Raw genomic sequence first — 14,208 nt, 5'->3', positions numbered from 1 at the left:
GCTGACGCACACACACCACCACCAAGCATTTCTTATGTATCCATAGCTCTTGGAATCGGTATGATAACATATATGTCAGTACAAGGTACGAGTCAGATATTTGAGTGCACTGATTGAATTCCCGTCGCCATAGCTTTGGGACGTTTGAATGTCACAGTCATATAATGGCTGCAGAAAAGTAATAGCATACATTGGTTTATCAATCAAGCCTGCTACATAACTTGAAATCTAAAAGCACTTCTACTGTAGGAACTAAAACATAAAATGTCCAGAAACATTAGAGTTAGAGAAGAAGAAGAAGAAGAAGAAAGGTGAACAGCAACTTACTGGAGGTACAGTTAATCCTGATACAATCTAGATGGGGGAGAATAGATGAGAGATAAATTCATCTTTCAACGTTACAGCTGCAGACATCATTAAAGCATACAGTCCACCCCTCTGGGGACACACACACGGACACTGTCCGTCCTCTGATGCTCTCAACCATGGCCCCGAGGTGCAGCGTGCTGGTAAAAGCACTGCAGTGTAGTTGCGCCAGAGGAGCACGGCATGGTTTTACAGGGATACATATCACAGCAATGTAGGATACAAAATCATGAGAGCTGAGAGTTTAATTATATGACATTCTGTGCTCATCTATGAAGCCAAAGAATATTTTTTTACATGTTGCAATCTGGAGAATGTCTTTTTTTTTTTATTTTTAGGATGAGATCTTCAATGAGAGCATCAGATTTTGGTCAGGGTCAGACAGGGCCAGTTGAGGGATATTCTAATTCTCTCTCTCATTTATGTGTCTCTATCTGTCCATCATTAAGTTATAAAGTCTTTACTATAAATTAATCTGCAATGCAAAAACTTCAATAGCACTTCCACTATTCCTGCAGGTTCTATAAGCAAGGCTAGCAGTGATGGAAAATAACTAAATATTTAAAGTATTTACTCAAGTACTGTAAGTTTTTTTTATATCTATTTATTATTTTTACTACTTAACTCCATTACATTTATCTGACAGCTGTAGTTACCAGTTTCAGTTGAACCTTTTACATACAAAACATATGATAATTTTGTAAAATAGGATGCACTGTTTTTGCACTAGATTTTGAAGAAGGTAAAATTAGCTTAATCTCAACCATGTGTGACATTAAAATGTTACAACATGTTAACACATAGAATGTCACTATTTATTTATCTTTATCTCTTTTTTTTTTACCTTCCTGTTTCCTTAGGCTGAGCTTGTGTTATGCTCTAAGAAAGGTGACCCAGATCGAACCCCTCCCCTCTTTCCCATTTGGCCCTGCCTGTCGTGTGTTGTCAACCACAGCAGAAAAGTGGTCGCAAACAGCCAGAGACCAGCACTAGCCTACCCTTACAGGGAATGCTCTGCTCTTTCAAGGAGGGACGAGGAAAACAGGCTTTCAAAGGCTGATGGCCGGGGACAAACTCAAAAACTCTATAAAGTGTCAAATATAATTCAAAAGAAAACAAAACATGGTGACCTGTTGTTTTCATCAGAGGGCTTTTTTTTTTTTTTTTTTGCAGTTGCAATGATCTGACTTGTCAGCCCTGTCAGTGTGTGGCGCTGTTGTCTTCCGTGGTGGGACACATGCTTCCTTGTGCCTGACAGCAGACACAGACTGTCTACTTTGTATGCACCACTAAACGGCTGCGTGGAGCCCATTTCTGTTTAGCCAGTGGAAAGGAGAAATAGATGGCTATCATTTGTGTGGCGTTGCTCTGTTTGAGAGATATCAAACTTTTCACAGGCATCATTGGATCCTTTCCTGAGCAAATACACACGCATAAACACAAACTCGCACACACGAGAATGTCTGTGTCTTTCATTTTGTCCTCAATTTTCTGTTTTTTTTCTCTAGGTGAGGGGGGGGGGGGTTGTCTTTTCCTGTGCTCATTTAAGACACAGTTGCTGGTTTATGTGCAATCCTCCTACAATGATTAAAGTGGATAGGTGAACTAATGATAAAATAAAAAAATAAAAAAAAGATAAAAAACATGTTTGAGCAGCAACTGGCCACAACTCACAATTAAGGGCTGCAACACATTAGGTAACCACTGGATATATGTGCAAATGAAACAGCACCAGGAAAGAATACAGCAGTGTGTGCACTGTAAAGGCAATTCCCTTTATACCAATATACATATAAGGATGCTGATCTAAGGTTAGTTGATGGAGTGGGTAGCGAGCATTCCCTGCTGGGCGACGGCAGCTGTGTGCTCAACTGGCAGTGAGCGGAGAGCCGCAGACTCTTGCATTGAAAGTTTTTTACACCATCTCCTTCTATTCCGTATATGTACAAAATATCTAATAGGTTAACTGTGCGAGATGGAGAGTGTGCATGTGGCTGTGTGCATCTGAAAAGTGTTGTCAAGCTTAATTTCGTTTTATTTGACGCGTGACTTTGCTGCTGCAGTCAGTGTATGTCCGAGGCGTTACCTAAATTGACAGTCAGGCGGACGCGGCCGCTCTCCAGCTCTAAACGCAGGGTGTCACCAGAGTCCCGGGAAGTGGTGGCTATTAGGATGCCGTAGGCTCGTTGGGAGCGGAAGCGCAGAGACACGTCTTCGGCTTCCGTGTGCATCACCACCGGCAGCTGGACCTTCATAAACTTACTGCCGTCGTAGCTGAGGACGGTCGCCTCTGCGGGAGAGAACGAGGAAGAAAAAACAAGATGAGTGATCGGTAAAATGGAGTGCAGCAGTTTTACAGCAATCCAATGACCGGGGCTGTCAGTTCAGCTTTAAATTATGTCCTATTTGTGGATCTAATTTAGTGTTATGACTTTCAATCTTGATGAAAGAAATGCATTAGGGGGAAAGATATTAAGCAGGGAATATGTATCCGAATACAGCTCTGTGATTTGGAGGTCACCAAACACATAGAAAGAAAGTCTATTATGTGTCTGTCACACAGATGCTTTCAGCCTCTACAACTGCAATACTGCTGTGCTTGTACTGAGCAAGCTTAGCAACCTGCACCGACTTGTCATCCGGCATCCACTCCGCTCACGGAGAAATGATTAAACTATGAAGTTGACAAACACAAGGATGACTACAGTTTTCCAGGAGTGTCTCTTTAGACACAAGCTCTGCAGGTTTGTTAAGGAAGACGTTTGTATCACACCAACCGCAGAGAGCGAGTCATTTTGACTGCTGATGAATCCAACAATTACACTACTTAAATTACAAATATGAATCAGTGGGCCAAGTCGAAACTCACTGAGCGAGTGACTTCTAAATGACATGTAAGCAGACGCAGTATGTCATCTAAGAGCAGTGTGTAAAGACTTGTCACAAGTCTGGCATCATATTACAATGTGTACGAAGGCTGACAGCTACACAAACTCTCTCCGGTCCCTGTCTGCCAATTTAGGCGGTGGCCTCCATCAGTGAAAACGCAGAGTATGGAGGCAGGTGCATGCTAGTACAGGAGTGGAAAAAAAAACGGAAGGCAGTGGCAATGAACACATCGTGACAAATAAATAAAGATCTACTTTAAAAAAAAAATCTCACTGGAAAGGAAATAAAGGTAACTCAATCAATATAAACCCACAGAGTTAATGTTCTACTAGACAAGTGGCAGCATTGCAGCCACAATTTTTGTATCTGCAATATAATAGTGACAAACTACAAAAGGACAAATTGATATTGACCGAGGAAAAAAAAATATCAACAGCGAGAGATTTGTAATAGTCTGTGGACCTTGAATATTGAGCTTCTGCTTGGGGTGACTGCATTTACTCAAAGCATTAGGCAGCCGTCTGGAGAAATGCTGGGGAGATTGTTTAACGCTGGCAGGAGTTTGTAACAGCATTTCCGGGAGTGTAACTAAACCATAACCCAATAACAAAGCCATTACTGCAGCTGCAGTGCCGAGACAGATAGAAGCCGAGTTGGAGGGAAGGGAGATGGAGAGTGGTGGGGTGATAGGGTACCAATGTACACACACCACCTCATCACCACTTCCTCGTCACACAGAGCCAATGTCACATCCATCCCCTGGGATGACTCCGTCACATTCCTCACCCAAATCCAATTTCTCCACGCCCTCCTGGGGTATGCTGCAGATGACAGGGGCGTGTGACAAACGAGTCCTCACTGCTAAACTGTCTGCTTCCTGCCAGGCAGCTAAAGCAAAGAGCTGCATTTGGAAACTGTTAGCAGATGCCAGGAAAAATGGAGCAGCAACTGTTCAAGCTCCTAATACTTGAAAAAAAAAAAAAATTCCCTAGATATTTACTGTAATATTAGCTACAATGTACACCCAATGAGAGCATTTACTAGTTGCAGCAAGTATTTGACTTCTTCTCTGTCAGTATCTATGCTCCATGCTGTATACAAATAAACTATAACTCTCTGTTGTTCAGATGTATGTTAGAGTTGGGTAGATGTGACGTGAAAATTGCTTCTACCAAACAATGAGTGACAGATCTGTATAGAATTCCTGCTCCAGCATAAAACCTACACCTTTTAAGATGCCTCAGCTTCATACAGGATCTATTATCCTTGCAAAAAAAGAAAGAACTTTCTCAAGGTAAAAACAAAACACACGAGGGAAAAAAAAAAAAATCCAACACATGTGAGGCACTAAATTACAACGCTGCTGATGATAAATATCTCGTCTTTATCGTCGGTGTCACCTCTGGATTGTTAATTACCAACTGCATGTAATGAGTCTAGTCAATTGAATGTCATTATGACAACAAACGCCTACTAAGAGTCACGGTGAGAGGAAAAGTAATGATGTGAATGTAACCTCTGCAACATCTCTTATAAACCGTACATAAATAAGTCAGAGTAGGTGGGAAAAAAAAAAAAAAAACCCAATCACAATTGGCGTTAATATTGCATCTCATCAAGATGTCACCTTTGCTAAGATTCAAATAAGAAGGTTGTCTAAAAAGTCATAAATAAGAAAAGTCAAGATAGATATGACAATATGGGGGCTGACATGTGAGGGACTCGTAACCTAATGCAAAGTGAGCACCAGTCAAAAAATCCAATCCTGGAAGCCCAGTCATTTTTAATGGCACTCCCATGTTTAATATCAAAATAAATGGAGAGGAATGACGCTGGAGCTTCCATCTGTGCCAACCCAACAGGAGGCTGTCAGAGGGGAGATGGAGCTTACCAAACTAAACCAAGCATTTATTTTCTGTCTTGTAAAGCACAATACAACATTGTTTTCTGATTTTCACAAGAAAATAACGAGCGAGGGGGGGGAAGGGAGGGGGGGGGGGGGGGCTTTCAGAGTAACAAATAAGGCTGTGCTACTAACAAGGGGGAGTAATGGCAGACAGCACACAGTTCTCCCTCCATTCTCCCTCAAGGAGAATGGGCTCTGCAGGAAGGGAGAGCTGTCAGCTGCATGTCACAGGATTGTGATGTCCCACAGTAACAGGGCACCAGGCCCAATCCGATCCAAAATTTGCCGGAAAACAACCGCCAAAGGCAAAGATGTATGTTCAACATCCATAATAAACAGGAGGAAATGGCTCAGAGATATCATAAATAATTCAAAGCCGCTCATGTCTTCTTCACCACAGACTTCTTTGAGTATCTTAGTATACAGATTCCAAGAAATAGACTCGCTCGCTATTAAATGTGTGAAAACAACCTGCCAGCTAAGTGGATTTCTAGAGACAGGGAAACTATTCTCTCCATACAGAAAAGAAACAGCATCATTCCGGGCCAACTTCACATCTGCTGTCCCACGTTTGGCTCTGTGGCTGTACTCCAACTTCATTAGGGCTAGGAAATTAGAGCAAAGCTTGAAAATGGATCAGTGTGTCCATTCAGAGAGGTGCAATCTGCAGCTTCAACTATAGTGCTGTCAGAAAAAAAAAAAAACGCAAACAGCAAAGATGGTAAAGATTTAGTTATGAGCAAATCAGTTTTTTTTCAGCCCTTGGAGACTATTAACAGAGAATTACCATTTGGTTTAATGATTTACATGTTAATCTTCAGTCTTTGGTCTTTGATTGTGCTTTCAAGGTCTCTTAAGAGCTATTATCAGACACTGTAGAAACCAGACATCAAAAGCCCCAATATACAGTTTTAAAATAGTCTTTGGACAAAGAGTGAGAGACTAATTGAATGTTTCCTTTAGGATTGTGTACTTAAACAATTTGAATACTTTTGTGAACTTTTGTGAACGTCAACTCTACAACACATGCTTCAATCCTCAGAAAATCATCCTCGGTACTCTTGCAGTCACATTTTCCGTGTTTTTTTCAACCACTTTTTTTCTGCACATCTGTGTACATGGCTCAAGGGCGTGAGACAACCAGTTCTCTCTAATTTGTGGATAGATTCAAGTGTGGTGAATGGTGACTAATACACACTGTGCTGTCAAAGGGCATGGCTAAAATATGTTTTAATGCTAAAACCGCAGCCATATTCCCCTTTAAGGGCATTTCACAATTATGCAATAACATTCTGCACCTCTCGGCTTTTGCTTCGGACCAGTGGCAAATGGCTTTATGCTCTGAAAAGCAATAAATATGCTCAAAGAACAACTTTTTCTATAGTTGTGCTAATTTACATAATGGTATGATGTATTCTGTTCAAATGTGTTGATATTGCCATTGTTGACTATGTTTTATAGCATGGAATCCTACACCTATTGTATATACTGGTAATATATTACAATATTATGGATTCAAGGTTCAAGTTAATGATGTGTTCCAAAAGAGTGACCCACAGTAAAGGCCTACTACGCCAAAACGAAGCTCATAAAATGACAGGTAAAAGCACTGTGCAAATGAACTGCTGCAAGTTTACATGACGTATATGTCAGCAAACTGTGTGTGTGTGTGTGTGTGAGTGTGTGTATGCGTGCAGCACATGTGGTGTACAGTGAGCATAGGTGTGTATCGATCTGAACATTGATCTCCAGTGTCTATCTTTATTCAACGCAGGTATGTGTAAGTAAACATTCATCTGCAGCCGCTGTCCATGTGAAATAACGCAGGCACTGTCAGTGTTGGAATCCAGCATGTCATATCTCATTAGGGAGTACGTGCGTGTGCTGCGACGCACCTTCTGCCATCTGGGAGGCTGCCTTAACCTCACACTGCAAGACTAATATTTGGGCTAATTAGCAACTGGAGGAACAATGAAGGGGAAGACATTTGGGATGCAAGGGGAAAAATTGCTTTGTCTGCTTAATTAAAATCTCTCAAAATAGGGCGAATAGCTTCATGGTTCTCTTCCGAAGCTCCACCTCTTGTTCCTTCCACTCGTTGTCATCCTCCTCCTCCACCATATGCAGTAGCTGTATTTTGCCACCGGGTGGTACACCATGCATGGATAAGTGAGAGCTGGGGTAATTCTTTTGACAGCTCCTCGGCCTGCTGGTGCCTGCTTCATCCTACCAGTGCAGAGGCAATCTGGAGCCATCAAAACAGCTGGCAGCACGCCAGGGCCCATCCTCCGTACCACTGCACCCACTCACACTCTTGCCAATGCCAGTCTCGAACACAGAGCAGAGACAGCCAGAAAACAAGGAGAGTCGAACACAGGAGCCGAGACGCCAGAAGACGCTCGGATGTTAGGAGGGAGGAGAGAGGGGTCACGGTGGCAGGGACCACGTGCGGTACATCCTGTGAGGCTGTTTCCGACGCAGAGCTACATGTTTTCTGCTTTAGTTTCAGATGAAGTCAGGATGGATTATATCTTTTTGAACAAAGAACGCTCTCTGGATAAGTAATTATCTTCCTGAAGTGAAACAATCTGTATCCCATGCCCACTCCACCACCCTCATGTACTGTGCCCTAATTCCTGTCAACAATTAGCTAGAATGGAAGTGCACATATGGAGAATCAGAGCAACACAGAGCCAAGCCTAACTGACACATTCATCAGAGATGGAAGAGATTCAGTTTCTCTCTTTGTTTCTGTTGTTTTTTTTCCCTCCCCACTCAAATTAAATATACATTTTCTTGTCTCAGCATTAACTACATTACTCCATCGGCAAGACTTGTCGCACGTCATGATACATTCATGACAAACTGCGAACAGGACAAACACAACATCTTTCTGGTATCGCATTACTCGCTTCCATTTGACAGATCTCTACCAGCGTCCAGCTATGTCATTTGCATCATAACCAGACAAATTCAATATCCCGATCACAGAATATTTAGGCAACACTATTTCATAAGGTGAATGACTTAAGCTCAGAGAAGAAGTATAAGCACGAGCGGAGATGACACATGCGTGGGATGTGTTACATTCCAAGTGGAGTTAATTTTTTTCCGATGAGAGAACCTGTTCTGCTGTCGTCCCTGTGCAGATGCATCACACTGTGATAACGGTGTCACATGCTTCGGCTCTTTTTGACATTTGCCTCGATTATGCATATGTTAACTGTTTTTGCTCATTTGCCACTATCGCTTCCATGATGAAGGCTCATACTGCTGCGACATAAAAGAGTTACCACTTGAGTGTAATCCTGGCTTTAAGGATTTATAAGGATATATTGTAGATATTGTGTGGATCCAGGGTAATATTTGTGTTGCTATGATATTCAATATTAATTCACAGCATACAGTAGTTTTACATAAAGTAAATATCCACTCCAACTGATGCTTTTGGTTATTATTAATTCATGAATACAAAATAAACATGCCATTAAACCACTTCAAGTATGATTGAGCTCAAAAACTTGTGAATAATAATATTTGTAGACTCTCAACTGATTTCCATTACTCCCAAATCCAAGACTGTTAATATAATATTGCAAATCTCATCAGTGAATGAACTATACATATACGACATATTCATTCACTCGGTCTGATTATGTAAATAAGCTTGAAATTCCAATTTTAAATCAGAAAATAATTGCCTCAGCGCAGACCATATTAACAAGTGAAGGATTTAGCCGTCACACAGCTGGTGGTTTTCATTGGGCTAGATTTCAATCAAAGAGGTCAAAGGGCAATCCTCCGGTCAAAAAAGGCCAACGGGCTAATGCTGAAGAGGCAGAAAAATAGGGCGACAACCATGCTGAGCTTTGCATTCATTCAAAAACAAACATCAATCTCTAATGTAGAGAGCAGAGAAATGTCTTAACTGTATGACTTTTTTTTTTTTTTTTGATACTGTAACAACAAAAAGCATGTGCAGTGGAGTGTTAAAGCCAGTTTAGCAAGACTGTCTCCAGGGAAACCTTAGGGAAATGCAGCTCTAATTATAGCCAAACACATAAATTGTGTGGTTATAATGTCAAAGCTATATATCAAAGCTATAATTCTACCAAAAAAAAATACATCACTGAGGAATTTGAGAAGATAATGTCTTCTCTTAATCCACTTTGTACACCTTTGAAAACCTTGTTTTACATACATCAAACTACTGCAGAGTCAGCTAAGACATGGAGCTTTAAGAGTTCACTCTGTGACACTCACTTCTCCCTACTTCTCTTCTCCACCAGAGAGAGGGATAAGTATTCTGCACCAGGTCTGGTCATGAGAGAGTGGTTTGATGAGCCAAATGGTTAGCAGAAGACAGCCAATTTACAGACTGGTGTGCATGGTGGACGTGACCAGCAGTGTCTCAGAGGTGCATCAGTCACCTGCCACTCAACGTAGTCTAACATCAGCCGGTCGACACTCTGCATACTCCGGTTCATTCTGTCCGCCTCTCTGTGGTTGTCTATCCCTGCACATATACTTCCCTTCCTGTCTTATATCACTTTCGGTTTGGTGTTTGAGAGCTGCTGATGTTTAACCATCAGCCTAGATAAAAAAGACTACCTGCAGGCTTTTGTCTGGTGACGCTGTTTGAGCTGAACTTGAAAGGAGGTATCTTTCAAACAACAACAACAACAAAAAAAATACTAAAACCATAGTGGGTAATTAAAACCATTCTGTTTTTTTTTTTTTTGCTTTCCTTTGATGTCAATTATAGTCACATTTCTATGATCCCATGCATATCTCAGAGAACAATGCATAGAGAGGTAGAAGTGTGTCCCTGTGCGGCATCGTCAACATTTCGCACAGACAAACCCAGATTGTGCCCACCAGACAGAAATCATGTGCTTCCTAATAGCTGGGTAGAAAAAAAAAAACTGAGACAAAACCAAAGTCCTACCTCTTTCACAGGAGCGGCCCAGGTATCCAGTTCCAGAGCAGTCACACACATAGCGGTTCCAGCCCTCTCTACAGACCCCATTGTTTTGGCAAGGGTTGCTCAAACACTGTTTTGGAGGCTCCTTAGAGCAGGAGGGCTTGACCCCAGCAGCCTTCTGGACCTCGGCCAGGCGCCGGACATCCTTACTCTGTCCGTCAATGAATAGATCCCGGATGCAGCCCACGTAGCCGTAGTTGAGCAGCGCTGTCCACACCTCGGTGGGGAACACCAGGCCCATTTTGTTCTCCGGCAGACCCCCAAGGTAAAGATTGTCATCCAAGTCCAGGATCTCACTTTCTCCAGGGGCTGTATAGGCAGTGCGGAGGGTGTTGATAGAGATGGTGCCTAAAAATAAGATACAGTAGGGTAAGTCTTTTTTTTTTTTTTTTGAGCAAGTATGAGGTTATTTACTAGACGGACAGATGATACCACCGACTGATGACCTAGATGCCAAAAGACGCTACCTGCCCTTCATTAACACGAATATGCAGAGAAGACCCATTTGAAGATGGTTTGATGAAGAAGTTAGGGTAATTAGTGTTATCCATCTAGACAGGGTCAGGGTTTTCTTCATTTAGAATGACTGATGAGTGTTGATAAAACACATTAATCACAGGACAGCTAGTCTATTAGTAGCCTAATATGGGATCCCTAAGAGCATCCTCTCCATTTTCCTTGGATTTCCCATAATAAATCTACTTTATCTATAAAGCAGTGGTCATAAAAAAGAAAGGAGAGGAGAAGAAAAATCGGTGCCCCTTCTATCATTTCAGCCCACCAAACAAAAAAACATCGTAGCCATCTTTTTGAACTTGATTAACGGACTGCAGGCTGTTTTTTTTTTTTTTTTTTTTTCCACCCTGTCTCTCCTTCTGTTTGCCTCTCCAACACATAAACCTGCAATGAGAGTCTGTGTGTTTCCCCACCATGATTTATCGCTCTCATTCAGGTTTAATTCTCGATCTGGAGCACGGTAAACAACAGCGGACATGACTGGACTGTAAAAGCTGTGGAAAGGAAGGCCTTACTGTGGGACTCAGACCAAGTGATTAATTTGTATATGGATCTGTTACTCTCAGCGCAGGAGCCATTGTGGATCTTTAATTAATGGTCGCTGCCTTTCGCTGCCCGCATCCTCGTCCAGTAATCTATATACCACGCTGCTGAGGATCCGCGCAGGCCACTGCCTGGGGAGAGTGGAGGAGAAATAGTGGGCTAAGGATGCTCAAAAATAAAATTGCCATAAAATAATAATTTGCATTTTGAGTGGCAGATGCATGCCATGACAGATATGAAGGAGCTATTAGCTGATTGCCTCGGGCTAAATGGCAGAGTCCTAACTGCTTGCATGTGGAATGGGGAGCAGAGCTTTTAAGTTACTTTCCTCCTCAAACTGTTTATGTTGGGAAACAAGCCCTAAGCCACACATGAATTTTCAGCAGGGCTGCCTAGCACATTTTAGAGACACATTAGACATTAAATTGGGCCTTTCACATTTCATTACTGCTACCATTAGCATGCATGAATGTACATATCACAATTAATAATATGTATGATAAATATCTCTGTGTAGTTTTTTTTTCTTCAATGAAAGCACATTTTCATTGTGATTTGCTTTGCTTTTTTTGATCCGTTGAATCTGAAGATAAGCTGCCACAAAAGATATTGAAACCAGTCTTTGAGAATATTGTAATCTTAGTTGTGAATGTTCTCTATTGCCAAGGTGAGTCAGCCTCCTTGCGAAAGTGCTTGAGAGAGACAGCTAAGGACCTATTGCACAATGATTAACCTGGTCCCACTAACATGTTCCAGCTCTTTTCTCAGGGTCTTGGCCCCAGGCATCTGTTCCAGCACTTTCCTGCTGCCACCCACTGCCCCTGCTCTCTCCAGCCACATCTGTTGTGACTTCCAAGCTTTGCACACTTGGCAAGGGCCACCCGTCATGCAGCCAGAACAGCTCCCTTTAGGTTATAGCTAACGAGCTCACTACATCAAACTCATTAGCGAGGAAACTTTTCTTGGAGTAGAGCAGGTGCCCGGCTGAAGAATGAGCATCAATATGATCAGCATGCGTTTGTGGATGGAAGTATCTGCACTCCGGTTATCATTTACTGTCAGACCTCACCGCATGACAGGTAGTAGATGTGATATGACACATATCTGGTTAGTAACATTATATTATGAATTATACATTTCACAAAGTAAATACTTCAGGAGCCATCATCTAATGACTTCATTACATCTATACTTGAGTGTTATTACAGTCTTAAATAGCAAACAAGGATGTTGTAAATCTACAGTAAGCATGTCTGTCTAAATGGATGTAAGTGGGAGACAAGAGAAGCATGTCAGCATCTTTCAGGCATCTGCTCATAGTGCTCTGCTTACTTGTCACAGTCCTGTAAGGAAGTTTGTAAACACAGTCAGGCTATGTTAAGTCAGAAGGCACTATAGAATCCCATGGGGACATGTGCCATCGCCAGGCTAGCATCATAGGAAACATAATGCACATACGCACATTGTAGGGCTATGTTTGGAACATTATTCATAGCCAAAAGGGGAAGGGGACGTGTCTCTGTGAATGCTACTGAGCATAAAAGAGGAGGAGATGGATCCAGAACAAGATGGGAACATGGAGATAAAGATGTCTGGAAAGGAGATGAGGGAGGGGTATATGATGACAGATAAGAAAGCAGATGAGGGAACACAGCAGCAAATAATATCTTGAGGAACAAGCACAGGAGGTAAAGTATAGGAGATGATCAAAAATGATAATGTGGGCAATAAATGGCGATGAATAATGATGATCAGCGTTACAGCCGACTTTAAACACTTCGACCGCATTTCTGTCTCTACCTCGCTTTCTCCGCAGTCTGACCCGTAAGTGGTACTCCATCATCAAACCTGAAGCCAGGGGTCTAAATGACAGCTCAGATCTCTCGCACTTTCTGCATCAGCAGCTGGGCTCAACTTGGCATGATGTCCCCTAACCCCACTCACACATCCCCAAAACATGTTAGACAGGGGATTACTACAATCCAGTTAGGGCGATACGGCCAAATCTCTCTATGTGATTGGATTCTCTGTAGAGAGAGAAGCTTGAGTGTGGGCTGTGGGGATGTGTTGTCTACGGTATATGTGTGTGTGTGCGCGCGTGCATCTGCTTGTGTACCGTGTGTGAAGTAGTTGTGTGCGTGTCCTCGCAGGAAGTGGGGCTACAACAGAGCAATGTCCATGTAATATCTCTGATGGGTGACCCACGGCACTCCCAGCCCAGAAGCTCTCACTTAAAAGCAGAGTGTCTCTTAGCGTCTCTAATGCATTGAGGTTAGAAGATGCTGTCTGAGAGCAAGAGTCCATTTACACGCTTGCTTCCTGTAGGAAGAGCCGACTAAACTAAATAGGGCAGGGATCATTATCTGCTATTGTCATGGCTGCAATAAGTGTTGCACATGGAGGACCCGGCTACAGATAATTATGTCTGGTTGTTGTGTTGCACTTTTGTTTTGAGTGATGAGCTTGGTGGTGTGTATTAATAAAATACCTGACACGCAGATGAAAAGCCAAGTGTACCATATGTTCCGTGACTCACGCTCTTGGGGGACTAGTGAATTATTTTCTTATGTTTTAAAATTACACTTTAATTCTATCAAATATTAAAAAGTACAGCATAGCACAAGGGCAATGAGGTTTATAATACCCCACACAGACAAGGCTAGCATTATGTCCTTGGAGGGGCTGGACTCCTTTACTGAGCTTCACATGTGGACTATTAAAACTGAATGATATGTTGAATGGGATTGAATGAATGCCACAAATGAACCATTTATTGATTTCACATAGCTCTTTGTCTTAGCTTTTAGCCAAATAACAATGTGCAGCAATCATCTATTGAAAAATAAATATAAAAATCTGCATTTAGAAAAGCTATTGTGAAAGTTTTTACATCATTTTATTTGTACAAATCTTCTATTTAATGCACCATTAAAATTACATGTACCCTGTGGGAATGGAAATCGCATGAGGCTTATTCAGTACAAAGGAAGTGCAAAAATTCTAA

General features: G+C 41.9%; 1 protein-coding gene across 3 annotated transcripts in view; it reads right to left on the bottom strand.

Annotated features, from left to right (window-relative positions):
- Nucleotides 1-14,208, bottom strand: part of LOC121911346 (neurexin-1a-like) — a 269,413-nt gene that overhangs the window by 144,888 nt on the left and 110,317 nt on the right. For all 3 annotated transcript variants that reach the window (XM_042432716.1, XM_042432717.1, XM_042432718.1), the window contains 3 exons: nt 10,110-10,493; nt 2,453-2,656; nt 328-354 (listed from right to left, as the gene is read on the bottom strand). In XM_042432716.1, coding sequence (XP_042288650.1) covers nt 328-354; nt 2,453-2,656; nt 10,110-10,493 — 615 coding nt within the window. The remainder of the gene's footprint in view (nt 1-327; nt 355-2,452; nt 2,657-10,109; nt 10,494-14,208) is intronic.

Source organism: Thunnus maccoyii, chromosome 14, assembly GCF_910596095.1.
Source record: "Thunnus maccoyii chromosome 14, fThuMac1.1, whole genome shotgun sequence".
Taxonomy (NCBI): Eukaryota; Metazoa; Chordata; class Actinopteri; order Scombriformes; family Scombridae; genus Thunnus; species Thunnus maccoyii.
Note: the sequence above shows the minus strand (reverse complement) of the source record. Positions and strands in the feature narration are given on the sequence as shown.